This window comes from Xiphias gladius, chromosome 7, assembly GCF_016859285.1.
Source record: "Xiphias gladius isolate SHS-SW01 ecotype Sanya breed wild chromosome 7, ASM1685928v1, whole genome shotgun sequence".
In the NCBI taxonomy this organism is placed as follows: domain Eukaryota; kingdom Metazoa; phylum Chordata; class Actinopteri; order Istiophoriformes; family Xiphiidae; genus Xiphias; species Xiphias gladius.
The window spans coordinates 6828362-6847419 of record NC_053406.1 but is presented as its reverse complement, the minus strand read 5'-3'; the positions used below and the strand labels follow the sequence as shown (position 1 = coordinate 6847419).

The following is a 19058-nucleotide window of genomic DNA, read 5'->3' as shown; positions in this document are numbered from 1 at the left end:
TTAAATAAAAGTACAGTATTATTATCAAAATGTTAAAGTTTAAAGTTACAATCCTTAGGATGTTTGTCCTGGTTATTATCACAACAGGTAAGTTAATGCAGCTCTGTTATGGATATAGGAGAGTGAAGAGTAAACAGTGAGGCCGATACCTGTGAGATAAAATTAGAAACAGTAACGCTGGATTACAGGCATGCCTGAATCCAGCACAGGAATGGCAGACTCTGCCACTAAAATGGGAACTACTACATAGAGGGATAATTACACTGAATTGATTGTGCTGAAAAAGTCGCAGCCATAAATGGTATCAAAAACTGGGTTTGATTTCATGAAAATTTTGAGGATTATAGTGTTAAAGTGTCAAAGTGAAAGAGCAGAAAAACTGTCCCTTTTTCTTCTCTTTTTCATTCTTTGTAGTTTTTTCTGATTTTTTGCTTTTTTGTGATATTTTGATTAATTTGACCGAATTTGACAAAGTGAGAAGTGTAGAGGGAAAATCTAATTTTGGTGGAACTGCTAACAAATCATTGACGTCTGATATGGGACAAGGGGCCCCGAGTAGACACTTTTTTTTATTAATAAGGGGTCACAACTCATACAGTTTGGAAACCACTGGTTTAGTATTTAACACTTCATTATCATAAGTTTGTGGTTAAAATCTTAATATGAAAAGAAAAAAGTAACTAGTAACTAACTAGTGTAGTGGAATAAAAAGTACAATATTTACCTGAAATGTAGTGAGTATAGATTATTAGCAGTATAAACTAGCATAAAATGGAAATACTCAAGTCAATTACAAGTACTTTAATATTTTATCTAAGTACAGTCCTTGAGTAAATGTACTTAGTTATAGCCCACCACAGGCAATAGCTGCAGACATCACTAGACAACACAACACAGTTTTTATTCCAGTCTTTAATTTTGCAACACAGTAATGTCAACTTTGTTTGTCAAAATAAACACTTCATTTTAAGCCATTATGTTAGGTGGCTGTTGTAGCAGCCCTGCTTACAGTATATGAAGAGAAAGACATAGATTATCAATGAAAGTACTACATTTTATAACAACAAAATAGCAAGGACTGATACTGAACTATGACATACAGCAACAAGTTAACAAATCAGTTGTTATGTAAGTGGTCTGTTCAGAGCTTCATGTTACAGGCATAGTGAGAATAAATGATAAAATATCCAGCGTTAAAACAGAATCATACAGAGGAAATTATATAAAGGCAGGCTGAACGGGGGTCGCGGGCTGTGAGCCACCGTCCCTCTATTTTTTGTTGTTAATTACGTCATACGTGTCTCTCTGACCACCTTTGTGTCTCAGACGCTGAGGGAGGAAGGATTAAATATCAAATTTATAAAAATAAATATTAAAATTACATTTAAAAAATAAATTATTAGATAGAAAATTAAATATCATTTAGTTTTTATAATTAAATGATAATAACATATGGCAGTTGAACAGCCTTCACGATTCATCTTACCTGGTAATGGTCATTGGGAGCTCTGCTGCTCACTTCATTTGGAACAAGATGCTGTCTATCAGAGCCTGAGGACAGACGGTGTCAATATTAATATCAATATCGATATATCAACAAACAGTGTTAAGATGCAGAAAGGGGCTAATCTGATTATTACAATTTTAATTATTATTAATACTAATTTCTATCATTAGGAGTATTAGTATTTGTATTATTTAAGACTTGAACAGCCATTTTTAATAATGAGTAAATGTTTACTGGTAATGCCCGTTCCGACTTTTATGATTTTTTTTCTTGTACCTTTTTTTTAAATACTGTTTATGTGGAATCGCGGCTTTTAGTAAAGGATCTGCTACCATTTACAACGTTAAAATGTCATACTTGTGCCCAGATTAGGTGAACTAGTTAAAATAATACACAGAGATTGGTCTACTGGTCAATTTATCTCCTAAATGTTTAGAACATAGTAAATGGGTTGAAAATCTAACAGGAACACCTCAGACACAAATACAATCTTGAAAAAATAGTTTGACCTTTGTTCGCTTTTAGATGAAAAGATCTGTACCACTAGCCTGTATGCTAAATATGTAGCTGGAACCAGCGGCTGGTCAGTTTAGCCCAACATAAAGATTGGAAACAGGGAGAAACAGCTAGCCTGGCTCTTTCCAAGAGCAACAAAATCTGCCTGCCACAGCAACGTGTTATATTTACACTTTGGTTTTTGTACAGATTAAACAAACAAAGTAAAGCATGTAAATTAGTTAGCTTTAGAGGTGCTGGTAGGCAAATTTCGTTACCTAGTACTTTTGTGTTCCCTTGCAATAATTTTTGCGTTACTTTGCATCAAGTTTTGTTACCTCGCTATATATTTTGCATTCTCCCTGATTCATAGAGGAAGGCCACGGATGTATAATATATTACAGCTAATTAAGTCCACAGCGTGAGTGGTCGGACACTTTGCTGTTGCTGTGATTATGGCTATATTGGTATACACTGTTTTTTGTTAGTTTGCTTGTTTGTTTTGTTTTTTCTGCATTTTTGCCCCCACTTGACAGTTGACAGTGAAGAGGCAGACATGAAACATGGGGAAAGAGAGAGGAGGTGTGACATGCAACAAAGGTCCCCTGAGTGTCTGGATTTATGCAACCCCTCATCCTAAAAATTATATTTAATTTTACTAAGTTATATTAACATAATAATGAGAATTAGAGTTATTAGAAATAAATGCATAATGTGAAGTGTCACATCATCTCTGCATTCCGTTGTATCTGCAGAAACCTACCCTAAATTGGCACTGTTGCCTATATCTCGGAAGGTCTGACCCGCCGCACTAACCTGTTCCTACGGATCAGGGAGAATGCTAAAAGTACTGTGAGGGAATGGAAAAACTAATTGTGAATTCTAATACTTTAGAAAAAAAAATCCCACTGTGGCCTTTTGGGGGCTCGGCAGTTTCCTCGTCCACAGTCTTTGTGCTAAACTAAGCTAATCGGCTGCTTGCGGTCGCTTCAAATTTACCGTACAGACATGACCATGAGAAAAAGCCAACAAAATGATCGCAAATTCAAAAAGTAGCAGCATTTAATAATGTTCTACTGATGTGGTGTTTATCTATCCCCTATAGATAGCACAGCCATCCATGATTCTACGATACATCATTAATTCTTGGCGCACCACTTTAGCACATACCATGAGCAGTGATAATATAGTAGCTGACTTATTAATTTAAACTAAAAAAATGGCAGTTTTATTTAAAAAGGTTTATTTGTTTTCATTAATTAAAATAAAATTCCATTAACTCAGTATACACTAATGTGGCCATGATTATTCTGGGAGTTATTTAAAAGGAACAATCATGTATTCATCCACTGCTCTGCACAGAAAGTAGTTCCTAGTACTTCAACATACAATACTGTTTTTTATTTTAAAAATTAACAGCTTACAAAAACCTACTGCATTATGATATAATACTGTATGTACTATTTATCAACAATTAGACGCCGTGTTCTTATCATTTAGGCTACTCATTCATTGACTAATATACCACCCAAAAATTGACGTCATTTCATTTTAATATGTAATCTTGATTATGTTCCGCAACAAATGTGCGTGGATTTTTATTTTAATCAAGACTGTTAGTGGAGCATTTTAGTTTCCCTGATATGAATGTTCAGGCTCATTCATCGTATCTGAAATAAATATGAGGGAAACACTGAAATTCAAAGATCACGCTTACCTAATACAATCAGGAAGTATCTGCTATTACCTCAACCTATACTGTATCTCTGCTAAGGAAGACAGTTTTTACCTGTTTGCTGTAATATTTGTGTATAGTATGTAGATAGATAGCGAGATAGACAGACTGATAGATAGTTACTTTTCTTGTGAGAGGTGATTGGACCAGTCTGAGCATGAGACGCAATGAGATAGACAGCCAGTCCGATTGCAATTGTAGCCACCACATCTCCTATAGCTAAGCCAAAAATCGAAGCCGTGTCGAGCTCTACGCAGTTGTCACAGGCTGGACACAGACACAAACACACACAAACACCGTCTGAGAATCTGACATTTTGTCGGTACAATTACTGTCAAGAAATTTCTTTACTTACATTATAAACATTATAATACAGTGTAAATGCAAGTACTAAATGTACAAGAGTACATTTAAAACCCATGAAAACATACAAAATACATGAGTGCTTTCATAACATAGACAAGACACAAGTTTTGTTGCAGAACTTACTCCGAAATTTCACAAAGATTTGTTGCAGTTTTCCATTTGTGGTGTTGTTACATGAGTACTCCCGTGAATTCTCATCACTGTATGGCAAATACAGTGATGAACCATCATGGTTTAGAAATTCACCTTCGTCTTCACACACCAGCTTAATCCCATCTCCTACTGTTGTTACTTTTACCGTAAGGGCATTTTCTGGGTAAAAAGAAACATTTTAAAAAATCGAGACATTAAACCTGAACCATGTGCTGATTATTGAACTGCATCTTGAAAATTACCCGCAGGCATCCTTTCATTAAGACGAATGTAAACATAATTTAACTCATGTACACACTATTATGCAACGCCATTTAACTGTTAAAGCAGTCTTCTTATCTCCACATCTGACAAATGCTGTGACGGTAAGAAGACTGCTTTAATCATATTGCAAAGAAAATATGAAAAAAATTTACTTGGCACAAAATTTGCTGCAGTTAACATAAGTAAAGGTTTTCTTTGTCTTAAAACCCAAATAATATAAGATGTTTGAAGATAGATTGTCCTCATTTTGTTTTCGTGTCATTAGAAACAAAAATCATGACAAAGGCCTACCTGTCAGTGTCCAAAGCAGCAGCAAACAGGCAGGCAAAAATACTTGACTTTGCATTGTGTGTTTACTCCTCTGAGTTCTGCTGATGACAGATGGAAATATTTCAGATCGCTGTAAGTAAAAGCGAGAATATAACAGAAAACAGGAAGGGTGCCATTTTCTGCTCCCAGTCAACCATTTTATTCCACTTACCATGATAGATAACTGATAATGAAAGACAAATACAAAATGACATCCACAGACACATTTAAATAAAAGTACTGACCTCAAAAAAAGAGAGCTGCCCTGTCTCTGCTGTCAAAGCATCCAGTCTCCGTCTGTCAAAGTGTCTCAATCTGTGCGTGTGTGTATGAGGGGGAGGGATTACATGTGAATGGTTTATTATCCGTCTCTGCAGGCTCTCTTAATTTGTACATCTGGAGGACTTGGTGTCTCTGTGACTTCCAGAGTCTACCCTATGTTACATACGGGTGGAATATAACTAAGTGCATTTACTCAACCACTTGTACTTTACTTGACTATTTCTCCTTCATCCACTACCCTTATTTGACAGCTAACAAATTAAGATTTTACAAAAAAAAAAACATAAGATGGGTTTACTAAATATGATGCTTTTTCTTATAGATAAACCACTAAAATACTACATAAAATAGTTAAATTACTGAGTAAATGCTTCAGTAAAAGGCTACTTATTAGCTATTTGATAACTTGAGTGCATTCTGCTAATAATACTTGCATACTTCTACTAAAGTAACAATTTCAGTTCAGGACTTTTACTTGTAATGGAATGTTTTTAAGTTAGTTAAATAAAGGATCTGAATACTTCCTCCACGATTAATGTTAGGATATACTGTAAATGGAATTAAATTAAACTGGGTATGTAATATGTAGTATGTTTACAGCAGGAACGCCACAGTTCAATTCATTCACTTTGCATCCACTAACTAGGACTTGCTTTTCATGGTAGAGATATTAATGGATTTAAAATGTACCAAGGTAGTTAAAAGTGGAAATTTCACCCACATGACACTTTTCATTATTTCAAAGTAGCTTTTACATTTTCCAAAAGACACGACCAGCAATCTTTGAAGGGGAAATCTCCATATTGACTATGGAAAGTCACTTCCAGATGTATATCAGCGAAATGACCGATCAGTCTGTTAACACCGAATGCTACTTGCTGTGTAGTTGCTTTGGGAGATGCGTGGAGCAGCTCCATCTTGTAAAACAAAGACATGAATATTTGAATAGTTCCCTGCCTGTTGTAAATGTTTGTCCCACTGTGTGTGACAAACTACTTTCCCTGTGAAGCGCAGAAGAAGCAGCAGAGAGAGAGAGCGATCAAAGAGAGGCTCCCACAACACAATTCTGCTTCCTGTTTGAAGAAAAGCCACAACAACCTGTGACCTAGAGCTAGCACCTGGCACACACACACACAAACACACACACACACACACACACACACACACACATACACATAAAAACATACATTATTCTCTTCATGCACCTGGTACTGTATCATTCCCAGTTTTAAAAAAACGACAAGAAAAAAAAACCCCAAATGCAACAGTGCTTTCACCATCATCCCCAGCACCATGCCAAAAACAGTTAGTCACCTTCTTGACTAACAGAAAGTTCTCCATATAGTTCACCATCTTATAAATCACCTTAGAGTGCCCCCTTGTGAGTGCCAATAAAAGCACAGCAAGTCCAGTATTTGCTTCATACAATTTCAATATCATTTTTATTATTAGACATCTTCTTCTATACATATGCATACAAATATTCAGTACATGACATGTTACATGTCCATATACAAATTCATACTCTATACTTATGTACCACCCTATTTAGGTATTATTGGTCAAAATGTAAAATCTCGCATACGGTACATTAATTTTAACATTCCGGTTGTTAGCATGGAACATCTAATGCATTCCAATAATGCAACAGGGACAACGAGATTATGAGCCTGTGGTTACAGGAGGAAATCATGTCAACACATCTCAGAATATGAGCATTTTTATGTAAAGATCACACCTTGCATTGTTAAGACTACACATTAGCAGTGTAAATACCCGAGCTCTCTTTTCGGAGAGACGAAAACATCAAAAGTTTTGTGTGGGACACGAAATTCACGTTGATGTTTGAGTCCGAGAGTGTGTCGATACTGTATGTGGTCCAGAAACGGATATGAGCTCCACAACAACGCAGCCTGTGGTTCCTGTGCATCCTAGTCCAGCTCAAAGGTGACCGATGATTGGTTGAATGACTGACTGGCAGTTGTTCTGGGTTTCCTCTCGGACAGCTGCGCTGTTGGAAGTAGTTGTGCATGCGTGTAGATTCTGTGCGTTAACTTTGAGGTAAGTCATAGCCAGATCTCCTCGCTGCTTGTGCTGTTCACCTTATAGATATAGCCCACCATCGGATATCTGGCAAAACCTGGGAATCATCGGGGGAAAAGAATTCTCTGAAAAATAAAGCACTCTCCGCTGTTGCTCCACACTGAAACTAAAGTATAAATAATGAAAAATGCAGCAGTATCAAAGTGTACTACCCTGACCTCTGGCGGCATAGGCTAAAGACAGATCTTCCTCCTCCTCTTCCTCTTTCTCTTTCATCTCTCCCACACTGTTCTGCTGGGCGGCCTCTCGGGCTACGAGAAGAGATGCAGGAAAGATGAAGGACAAGGGAGAATTCAAGAGAGACGCCACGATGAGTTTGAAGGGATAGCTTTTAGGAAATATGCTTACTTTTATTTGTTTATTGTTTTGATGATACCAGGTACCAGAAATTGATACCATTCTCTTGTATGCTTCCTTAACTCCATGTGAGGAAGGATACAGTACATGGTCATTTTTAGGACGAGACAATTGTGCTGTTTTGACTTGGTTTCACTGAATCTGGAGGGGTCCCATTTGTTATTGCTGTACTTAATATTCCAGTTGCTGGAGTTCAAGTAAACCCTCTCCTTTTGTAAGACAACACAGCACTTGAAATGGAGAACACAGTACGCATAGGAACCCAAACTGAAACTGGGCAAATTCATTTCTGTGACTATCTCTTCTCTGATAAAGTTGTACGTTACCAAACGTATATAGATGGATCAACCCATTAGGGGGCCAGGGGGCAAAAATGTGTTGTAGGACCCATATTTGTAGTAATTTTGTTTAACACAAATTTATTAAGGAATATGCATGTAGATTGTAACACAGGGTGCGTGTTACAAATTCATAATTAAACAAATCATCTGAAACTACAGAAACGCAGTGCACTGAGACCCCAGAGAGTCTGGGACCCATTGGCAGTTGCTGTAATCCAGCCCTGACTAAACAGCAATTGTAATAATATTCTGCATTCAAGACATGCAGGAATTATGGGCAAAATAACTTGCTTGTTTGTAACAAGAACTTGGACCTCAACTGATCGCATGTCACACCAGGATGGAAGTTTGTCTGTAACGTTTGTGTTGTCATTCATATCAAATTCCAGCATGCAAAGCATCCTAGTATGGAGAACTCTTACCTTTTCTTAAAGTGCTGAGATCGTTGAGCTGCATGTTGGAAGGCAGAGACATGTTCTCTCTGGGGATGTAGGTCTTATCTGCTTTCTCTGCCTTCAGACTGGCAGAGTCACTGTGCAGGAAATATGGAAGAGAGATATCAAACTTGGATTGGACGTGTTATTGGCCTACTGCATGGACATAAAGTATTCATGAGAGAACAAAATTGCTTTCATCAATGTTTCCCTTCCAATTTACTAATGTGCTGGGATGGAATTTATTAGATGAGATGTGGAATAGGAATGTGATACACTGTCAGTGTACTGTCAGTGAAAGGAAGGCGGTTGTTAAAAGAATAGGTCAAGTTTTTGGGGAAATAAACGTATGCACTTTCTTGCTGAGTGCCACTGCCAGCAGATGTTACAAGTAAGCCAGTTAATTTAGGGGAAACAGCTAGCTCAGCTCTGTCCAAAAGTAACAAAATCCACCTACCAACACCCTTATTTCTTGGACTCGTGCACTCACTTCTTGGAGTTCCTGCTGGTTGCCTTGCATCCTCACGGTGGTGACATTGCTCCTCAGTAACTTTTGCATCCTTTGGATAGAGCCAGGCAAGCTATTTTCCCCTTTTGCTAAGATAAGCTAACCGGCTGCTTAAGGTAGCTACATATTTGAAGTACAGACATGAGAGGGGCATCGATCTTCTCATCTTTCTCGGCAAGAAAGCAAATGAATGTATTCCCAAAAAATGTCAATCTATTTTTTTTTTTTTTATAATGTGCCTCCAAGGAGAGTTTGATAAATCTGTCACATGTAGAGAATGAAAAAAAAAATTTTTTTAGGAATGAAATGTATTTTTCCCCCTAGTCAGTCTTGTTCAACATTCAAAATGTTACCCAACACCATCAGACCTTCCTTTACCTCTTTCTTAATGGATGCAAAGCAAAACACAACGGTCCACATATCTGCCACCAAGAAAATTATGGTTGACTTACACTGGAAACTTAAGCACCTCAGACATAAGGAATCACCACTTTGTTGTTAAAAAGTGACACTTGCTTTCTGTCTACCACTACATATCTTACATGACAGAAGTTTGATTAAACTTTTTACCTTTTCTTGGTCATCAGAATCTCCACTGGCTCGTCTGTAACATAAGACAAGGAGATGAATCATCCTGCTGAATAAGTGTTACATACTACAAGTTTTCCAGCTGACTTGCTCACTGCACAGGCAAACACACTGTAGTCTCACCAACTGACTTGCTTTTGTTTTTTTGCATGAGGCAGAGAACTATTAGACTGAGGATGAGGAGGGCCATGAAGGCCATGGCTCCCCCAGTCACTATTCCCAGCATGGGCACCTCCACACGAGACTGCAGGAACTCTGTAGAGAGATGAAGAGAGGATAAGAATTCAACATTTGGGAGTTATGCCTATTCACTGTCTTGATAGAGTTAGATGAAAAGATTGACACCACTTTCATATCTTTATAGTACATTTGAAGCTACAGCCAGGAGACAGTTAGCATACCATAAGAAAGGCCTTATCGGTTCGCCTTTGCCTTTACCAATCACTGACCTGCTAGTGTGAGGTTGCTCTGCACCGTCCCCACACTGTTGCTCGCGTTCACCGAGACATTTCCTGATAGGCTGCGGAGTGTCACCCTCAGTGTGTGATTGGTCAGCCAGGGGTAGCTTCGCGAGTCCAGGATGAGGAAGTCAGAGGTGTTGGTCACCAGCTGGCCGAACTGGTCCACAAAGGTGATGGTAGCGGGCGGGTTGGACCGTACCAAGGCGAAGAGCACCAGGGAGAGGCCAGGGTCTGAGGTTTCACTGTAGCGGGCATTCACCCTGAGAATCTCTGGCTGGACTGGGAGACAGAGGAGTGGAACGACTCGGCACTTTATTCACTGTATCAACAGAAAATAGCTGAAATCCTGAAACGTTTCACAGAGACTCACACTGTACGTTGAGTGTGACTGTTGCATTGTAGCTATTTCCTGTCCAGGGGTTTGATGCAACACACACTAGCTCCCTGTCCCACTTTCTGGCCTGCAGAGAGAAGGTGCTGTTGTGATTGGTCCCCTGTCTCGTGACCTCAGGATCTTCTTGCGGTGTCATCACCAGGCGCCCAGGGTTGGGTGATGGCTCTCCCTGCTGCTCCCCGTTCAAGTACCAGGTCAGCAAGGGCGGGGCATGAGGATCCCAGCCATCTGATTGGCAGTTAAAGCGGTGTGTGGTGTTCTCCTGAAGTGTCACTGCTGCCCGGTGCCATCCATCAATTTTGGGGGCGGGCTCGATTGCATCTGTGGGTACATGATGTAGATATAATTGGACTATTTGGGGCGGAATATGACAAATTAAAACATTTCAATTTCTATCTAGCCTGTCTGTAAAGGTGGCAAATTAATTTCTCTATATGTGTGACTTTATATGTAAAGTGTCCCTCTACATAAATGTTGCAGGTAAGCCAGTTAGCGCAGCTTAGCCTCAAGAATGGGAGCAAGGGGTAACAGCATGCCTAGTTCTGTCCTAATCCATTTATCGGCACCTCTGAAGTTCACTAATCAACATGTTAGATCTAATTTGTTTAATCTGTACAAAATCCAAAGTGTAAAAACAACGATTTGTGATACTTCTTGGAAGATAGGGGACAGAGTCAATGTAGCTCTTTCCCCGTTTCCAGCCCCTGTAAAACCACATGTAATTTTTATGCTTATGTTTTTATATACTTTATGTTTTTGTACAGATTTTTAAAAATGAAATATTATTTGTTCATAAGAGAACTTTAGAGGTGCTGGCAGGTTTATTTTGTGACCTTAGAACAGAGCCAAGCTACCGTAGCTGCTTCCCCCTGGTTTTTTAGTCTTAATGCTAAAATAATCTTCTAAAATAACTAATAACTGTATTTCCCAAAATTTTGAGGTGTTCCTCAAAATTGTTGACCAAGTTGTTGGTGAAATGATTTGTGGTTTGGGTCTGTGTGTTTGTCGTTTTTTGGTTTAGGCAAGAATATCTTCTAAAGATAAATAGTTTAAATAAACTTTCATCCATGTAAAATTATATCTTCAACTCCCCAAGTTAATGTTTAACTTGTCATTCTACAAAAGAAGACATTTTACCTGAAATTAAATCATTTTTAGATCAAAATTCAAAATGAAGGACCAAGTTTCAACACCTATTTAAACTGCTGTATTTGAAATTGGATGAGACAACAGTCATGTTTATGACCTATTATTAACACCGTCTACGATAAAATAGGTGCAGTGCAATAACCTCAACATCAATTTTGGCTGACTTCTGAATCAAACAAAAGAAAGAGGTCATGTATAATAGATTACAGTTCCTGTGTACATTACCTGTCCAGGATAAGGCCAGTGTGTGAAGGAACACGACGGCAGAGCCCGATGCCCACCTCCTCAGACACACACACTTCATACTGGGCCAGTGGAGCACCACATACACATGCACATCTACCTGCTTGGAGAAGAAATTACTTAATTGTTACTGTAAAGCAAGTCATGTTTCCTAATGGGGTACAGACTACGAGAACATAGGGTTAAAGTTTCACTTCACCTCAAGCAAAACCCCAAACCCCCTGGACATAGTTTGGGTTTTGACAGCTGAGGTTATGGAATGTCTGTTTTTGAAAATGCTGTCCTAAAGGGGAACTCCACCAATTTTTACACATCATAGTCTGTATACAGGTCTTGGGGAGTAGTAATGTATGTGTGAATAAAAGTTGCATAAGGCCTTTCGTGGCCCCAGAGGAAGCAGCATGGAGTTACTTCCCTTGTATCAGCGTCAGTTGGGTCTGAAGACTACAAATTTGAAAATAAAATAAAATAAAAAAATCTGGGGTGTGGACTTAGAAAGAAGTGAGCTAACCAGAGTCCTGTAGTCCTCTCCTCACCTCTGCTAGAGGCTAGGGGCTAGGGGGCTTCAGGCTACATTAGCCCCAATTAGCATAAATAGTGGGTAATGTAGGTGCTAAGTTTTGACAAGAAAAAAAGAATGTGTTGAACGGAAAAGATGATATCGCTGGTTCTGCTGCATTGATTTTGAATTTTTTTTTTTTTTTACTGTTCATTGTGAGTCCAACAGTGTTATTGGAGTCCAATGCTAAATCAGTGGAGTACTCTTTTAATGACCCTCTTACTCTGGATAGTCAACAGAGCCCAATGTGGACCGCTTTCATTGCAACATTGAATCACCATAATGAGGTGAATGGATTATCCTGAGTAATCGCCGGCAGAAATCTCTGAGAAGCCTAAAGAAGCAGACAGAGCTACTGAATTGAAACTTTCCAAGCAATGCAGGTAAAAACAACAGAAAGGTGACATGCCTCTCACTTTTCAATAATTCGCTGCCTGTCCAGCTTTGATTTGCAGACTTGTCCCATCACTATAATACAAAACATTCCCAGGTCTGTTTGGATCAGTGGTGATTATGCACACACACACACATAAAGATAGCAAGTGCAGGGAATGAGTCATGTCTGGTGCTTGCTTGCAATCTGGGTCAAGTGATCAGTGTGAGCACTTGGACGAAAGCACAAACTGTGCCATCAAATCTACACATATGGGGCCAAACCGCAAAAATTGTCTTCAACACATGCACACATGATAGAAGGTGTTACAGCTATTTGCACTCAGGCTGGGGATAATGGATTTGCACTGACAGTCAGGGCAAGGGGCTATACGTTGCAGTGGAGATCTACACACACACACACACACACACACACACACACACACACACATACTGCGCTTTGCAAGGCTGCATGCAGGCATTTCAGTACAGATGTGTGCACTTCAATACAGACATGATACCCAATATAATACACACACAGTATTACCTCAGCCCTTTCTGCAGACGCTGTTGTGATTCAGCCTGCTGGAGCTCCATGGCAGCAGAGGAGGAGAGGAGGGAGAGTGAAGGATGGTGATAACAGCAGAGAGATGAGAGGCAGCCCTCCCTGACTCAGTTTCCTTACCATCTGCGTACGCTCACACAAACACACATACACACACACACACACACACACACACACACACACACACACACACACGGCTCTCTGCAGGGTATACGGCAGCTCCAGTAGCAGCGTTCACTAGCTGGCAGGGGCTGGCAGGGCTGGCTGACGCAGGCAGTCACGCCGTCGCCACTCGGAGAGAGTAGGAAGGGAGGAGGGAATGGTGGTGTGTGTGTGTGTGTGTGTGTGTGTGGGGGGGGGGGGGGGTTAAAGGAGCACAGGATGCAGTGATGAGAATAGGAGAGGGGAGAGGAGAGTGGGCACAGAGTCGTGAGGGAAGACAAAAGAGATGGGAGAGGAGAGGAGGAGCTCAGAGCAAAACATCAATCTTCAACAATGTACTAGAAGGCTGGAGATGGCGTTGTGGTGGATAGAAGAGAGTAAACTGTCAATTCATATAATTCATATAAACACATCTTTTCCTATCACCCATCACTCCTGTCCATCATCAGGCATGTTAAACTAACCCCTGATATACCAACACCGACACACTACAAGGCTTACACTGTCTGGGCTCAGTTACTTCAGATTAGAAAGCCTCTGCAGTGCAGCTGTACAGACCAGAGCAGCAGGACGCGGAGTGCTGCAGCCAAAAGGCGGACAAAAGAAACAAGCTCATAGAATAGGTATATTTCCATCAGGAAGTATCAAGCTAAAATTGTAACTTATATGTCACTCTTCAGTACATCATTCTGAAGGAGACAATGCCTTTTTAGTTTTTACCCCAGTTATTCATATTAAAACATGTTTTCTTGAGGGTTTTTGAAGAAAAAGCATATTAATCTTATGTTGTTGTTTTTTTAAAGTGGGAAGAGAAATAAGCTGTGCATCTAGCAAATGCTCGGTCCTTTCCCTCATAACATCAGTCATCTTTGGAACAAGGTCAACAGAAGGTTAGGAAACACCTAGACTTCATGAGCCGATGAAACAAGCTGCATATTAAGGACACTTTACACTCATCAGTGAATGCAAACGGAGAGCTGTGTAAATCGATAGCATGCAGCACAAACCTCTTTATTCAGACTCCTGACGGCACTGGTTGGTGCTGGACACAGGCAGGTAACTCCTGTTTTTAAACCTGCTGGATCAAACTCAAGAGTCACCTCAAACATAACCCCACACACACACCCATAACAAATCTGATCTTTGCATTGTTAATACCCCTCTACAGTATCTTTAATGTGGTAGATTTTTGAATTTGTCCATCCATTTATTTCTGAACACTATTAAAACCAAGTTTCAGTGATAAAAATTTTGAAAATCATCTGCATATTCCAAGAGCTACTTTCTGTCAGTTCTCCGTCAGATATAGGGAAACTCAGCTGTGGTATAAAACCCACCTCATTGCAACTAGAGCTGGGCAATATATCAGCTGATATAAGCTTATTGCGGATATCTTTATATTGGGTGTATATGTCAGTCAGTAACAAGAAAATGCAGAACAGAAAAGCCAAAGTAGGTAGGAGGTGATTTACAACAAAAACATATTGCTTAGCATTTTCACAATATATATCAGCATCGTTTTCAAAAATCCAGTATTGGTTGAAGTATAATTACAACACAATCTCACTCTTTGACAAATTTGTAGACCCCCTCTACACTCAAAAAAGTGTTTTGTTGTTAGTTCACTGCAGAATGATGCATGTTCAGAGTTTGACACTAGAGAGCTGCTTTCACATTCATCCGCTGAAGGGGGAAAAGTGTCTATGTGCCTACCACGCATTGCTCTATCAATTTAGGCCTACGTATATCAGGCAACACAAGACACACAAGTCATGACCTTTTTAAATTATTTCTTTATTTATATATATTTATTTATTCATCTCAGTTTGGTTGATATTCTTTTTAATCATTGTTGTTGCACTTTAGTATTTTTGTACTCAACAGAAATGAACATAAAAACAAAACCAAAAAAAAAAAAAAAAAGACAAAAAATGAACCAATAGAAAACAAAATGAACCTAGGTAACATGAGTGGAACAGAGAGCTGGCTTGCTGAGAAGGGATGCTGGGAAGGAGAGAAAAGACAGAAGTCAAGGATGAAAGAGTTAAGACAGAAAGGAAAAGGGGAGGGAGAGGGGTCAGTCTGATCAGGCAGAAGATGTGTCCGAAGCAACTCTCTCCTCCCCATTACCTCTGAATCATGTGCAGTGCTTTCCATTCACTGGAGCTGTCCCTTCCTGTGTGCCTCTGCTCTTTCCCCCCACACAAGGATCTGAAACAACAGCTCTGGTACTGGTCACAATATCAGACAAAGTGGAGCCTCTGATCTTAATTTTAGAGTTTCTATCCTGTCATGGGACAAGAGCAAGAACATGCAGAGTCTTCCATTCCAGCCATTTCCTCTCCAATTCCTGAAAGTACCCAATCTCAGTTTTGGCTTGCTGTAAACAATGAGAGAAAACAGGCAGAAAAGATCTGAAAAAGGTACAAATGAGAGCTGGAGGGAAAGTTTGATGAATGAGGAAAAGCTTGAGATGTCGACTGACTTTTGGTAAGAAACAGAAAACGCATCAGATTTAGTTAATTTCATGAATCTATCCCACTCCACCGTTCACTCCTGTATGCACTCTTGTTTTAAAGATTCAGATTTACTGCTAAAGCTAATCACATCAACTCTGAGTACGAGTGAATGTTGGTAAACAGGTAGTGACATGATGCGAATGGGAAGCACGGGCGCTGCATGACACCATCTACAGCTCTCAGATGTATATAGCAAACAATATGTCAACCATGCAGCCAGGTATTGTGAAGTCTGGCCAGTATAAACACATACAAGTGGAGCCATATTCTTTGCACCAGTCTCTTGCTGGCCCAATATAGACTCAATAGCCAGGGGTATTGTATATGGGAGGATAAATAGAGGTCAAACATTAAAATTAAATTTTAAAAAATTTAAAAGAAAAGGGGGGTGGGGTTGGGGAGGTTCGATCCTCTGCTGTGGTCCCCAGTTTGCTGTAGCCTCCATCTGGCTGTGCTTTTAGATTGACTCAGCTGAGGTTGCACAGACCTTGGTAGACATGTTTAAGATGGGCGCACCTTGCCCGGCTCTGACCACCACCTTGTATTCCTCCGCTGTGGAAGAATTCATTCCTATGGTCACCTCCTGAAATGTTTCCCTTTTATGGTTTGGAAGTGTGTCCAGGTATATCCAACTACAACAGGATCCATTAAGCACTCATGAAACGCAGCCGTTGCCTCCTCCGATCCTTCCTTCCAGGCTTGGGGTTGGCAAAACGGCATAAGTTAAAGAAAACCAAAAGAGGGGAGACAGCGGTTGAGTAATAGCAGTTGCAGATTCCTCCTTGGTTGCCATAGTAACAAGGTCAGTTTGGGAGGAGGGGCCATGTCTTTAATGATTCATCTAAAAAGAAGCCGATGTGTTAAAAGATGGTGGGAGGAGAACAGCAGACAGGTAGGGCAGCAAGAGAGAGAAAGAAGTGGGTTTGTCCATCTCCACACTTTTGATGTTGAGGATGATATGTCAGCTATTTTACAAGTTCTTCCCTCATTTTTTGTCTTTTCTTTTTTCTTTTTTTTTGAGTATCAAGTCTCTGTAGCACCCGAACCAACCCAGACAAAGCCCGAAGCCTGACCCTGTATAGCCTGCCGCAACTACCTCATTAACAGAAAACAGGCCCAACATCAACAAGAATGACAGTCACAACATCAACGACTGAAATGATACTTTAAAGAGCAACACAAAATAATTACTCTCCTCTTATTCAAGTGTCTCGATATAATAATATTAAAACAAATAGGAACAATCTTTTTTACGAGACAGAAAGAGCACTGTCTCTCTTCTCTCTGTCCTCTTTTGGCTAGAAATCTCAAAGATTCATAAAACAAAAACAAACAAAAAGAAAACACTTTGAAGACATCCAAAAATACAAATGATAAACAATATCAATATAAAAAAGGCCCCCCAACAACATCTAAAAACAAAAAAGTAACAAAAGAAGAAAAGATTTGATACAGAAATTGCAATAGCGTTCTATACATGGCATCACTGTACAAGGAAAGGAGCAGATGTCTGGTAAAACTACCCACAATGCAATACACTGTCACTGACATGGGAAAGGAGGAAGGAGGATGGAGAAAAGGAGTAACACAAGGCGGGGAAAGTTAGGGTCGGAGGAGTGGGGACAGTGGAACGGAAAGGCGGGGTAACAGCATGACAGAGAGCGAGTAACTGTGAGGAGGGGTGTAAAACAGACAGAGAGAGGATAGCTTGAACCGAAAGTGCAGAATTACTTAAGTAATCAAAGAATAATGTTGTCATCCTTGCAACACAGAACTGTAATAATAATAATAATAATAATAATAATAATAATAATAATAATAATATTCATTATAATAAAACTTCTTTTACAGAAAACAGTAATAACAATAAGAATAACAATATTAAGCATAATGCCTTCATGGACATTAGCCATAAAAATGAATTTTAAAATAAAATAATAAGTAAAAGACTGCCAGAACAAGAAGAGAAAAAGAAAACAAAAAAAAAAACAATGACAGCTGGTTTGTCCTGTGCGATGTCACTGAGCTCCATCTTTAGGTTTTGTTGCCCAGTTGGAGCCTGACCCAAAACACCCGCCACTCGGCTAAAAAGGGGCTGCCGCTGTCGAGATATCAGCCCGCTCTGGAATGATCTGCTGCAGCCCAGCAGGAGGGGGGAGAGAGGGAGGAGCAGACTGAACCTCATAGACATATTTCCCCTTCACTCACCCCTTCTTCTCAGTCATGCGCACACACACACACACGCACACACACGCACACACACACACACACACACACACACACACACACACACACACACACACACACACACACACACACACACAAATGTGAATACTTTGGGTTTGTGGCAGCAGTGTGTATGTTGGACTCCATGTTCTTGCGAGTGTGACTGTATCAATGCGTTGGCCAATGAGGCACATAATGAAGTATGCCAACAGTTAATAGAAGATGAAGGATGAAAGGGGAGGTTTAAGTACGGGCAGCAGGTCGGTGTGGGGTGAGGGTGGGTCCGATTTGTAAGGGGAAGAGGTGAGGTCGTCAAGTCGAAAGAGGGAGGAGTGGAACCCCAATCTACCCACGATGGGAGATAAAAAGAGGAGACAACCTGCAGCAATGAATTCTGGATTTCTGTGCAGAAAATGCTGGCACTTTGACCTTTGAACCCCGAGGCCCCACACCTGTGACCCCCACCCCTCTGATGTCTACACCCACCCACACTCCTCCTCTCTCGCGCAGACTGCCCTCCCAAGGACAGATGGAGACAGACAGATGGACGCAGAGTGCCCCCCGCTTAGGCAGACGACGGTGGTTTGGCGTGATGCTGCTCAACTCAAGTCAACACAACTCAGGATGGCTGATATGGATCGCTGTACACAGGATACACCCTTTCCTACAGGAAGACACAGGGAAAGAAGCAAAAATATTTTAAATGGTTTTGCCTCTACTATTTGATTTTTTTTAATATAATCTTAGATCAAAGACTAAATGAAAAATTACCCTCTAATAATCTTTGTGTGTTGCAAAGAGTAAATGTTTAAACTTCACGACAAAGATTTTCACGGCACAGTGCCTTGAGGTGTATGTTCAATCATAAAAATAAAGAGTGGCGAGTCAAAGTTTAGGTCTCAATTTTGATATGAACATGTAGGACTTGAAAATTACTGTTGACTCTCAGTTACAGCTGCTGCCAAA

At 40.0% G+C, this 19058-nt stretch overlaps 3 protein-coding genes across 6 annotated transcripts in view; all 3 read right to left on the bottom strand.

Annotated features, from left to right (window-relative positions):
* Positions 1 to 883: 883 nt before the first annotated feature.
* LOC120792558 (T-cell surface glycoprotein CD3 delta chain-like) lies at positions 884 to 5215 on the bottom strand. 4 transcript variants are annotated; one of them, XM_040131824.1, is made up of 6 exons: positions 5075 to 5215; positions 4812 to 4920; positions 4227 to 4415; positions 3861 to 4004; positions 1487 to 1551; positions 884 to 1329 (listed from the first exon to the last, which is right to left on the bottom strand). In XM_040131824.1, exons 2-6 carry the CDS (start codon positions 4864 to 4866, stop codon positions 1270 to 1272), a joined length of 513 nt encoding a protein of 170 aa, XP_039987758.1. In that variant the 5' UTR covers positions 4867 to 4920; positions 5075 to 5215; the 3' UTR covers positions 884 to 1269. The 4 variants fall into 4 exon arrangements, with proteins under 4 accessions (XP_039987758.1, XP_039987759.1, XP_039987757.1 ...); XM_040131825.1 differs by having other exon boundaries at positions 4812 to 4891; XM_040131823.1 differs by having other exon boundaries at positions 4812 to 4888; positions 5075 to 5213.
* A 1319-nt stretch (positions 5216 to 6534) lies between these two features.
* Positions 6535 to 16434, bottom strand: LOC120792161 (transmembrane protein 25). Its single transcript, XM_040131229.1, has 8 exons — positions 16383 to 16434; positions 10274 to 10618; positions 9892 to 10182; positions 9566 to 9697; positions 9425 to 9458; positions 8335 to 8444; positions 7373 to 7465; positions 6535 to 7251 (listed from the first exon to the last, which is right to left on the bottom strand). The coding sequence occupies exons 1-8, from the start codon at positions 16432 to 16434 to the stop codon at positions 7178 to 7180; spliced, it is 1131 nt and encodes a 376-aa protein (XP_039987163.1). The 3' UTR covers positions 6535 to 7177.
* sik3 (SIK family kinase 3) overlaps positions 15174 to 19058 on the bottom strand; it is a 38319-nt gene continuing 34434 nt past the window's right edge. The window contains exon 26 of the mRNA XM_040131831.1: positions 15174 to 18756. The gene's annotated coding sequence lies outside the window, so the exon portion shown is untranslated. The remainder of the gene's footprint in view (positions 18757 to 19058) is intronic.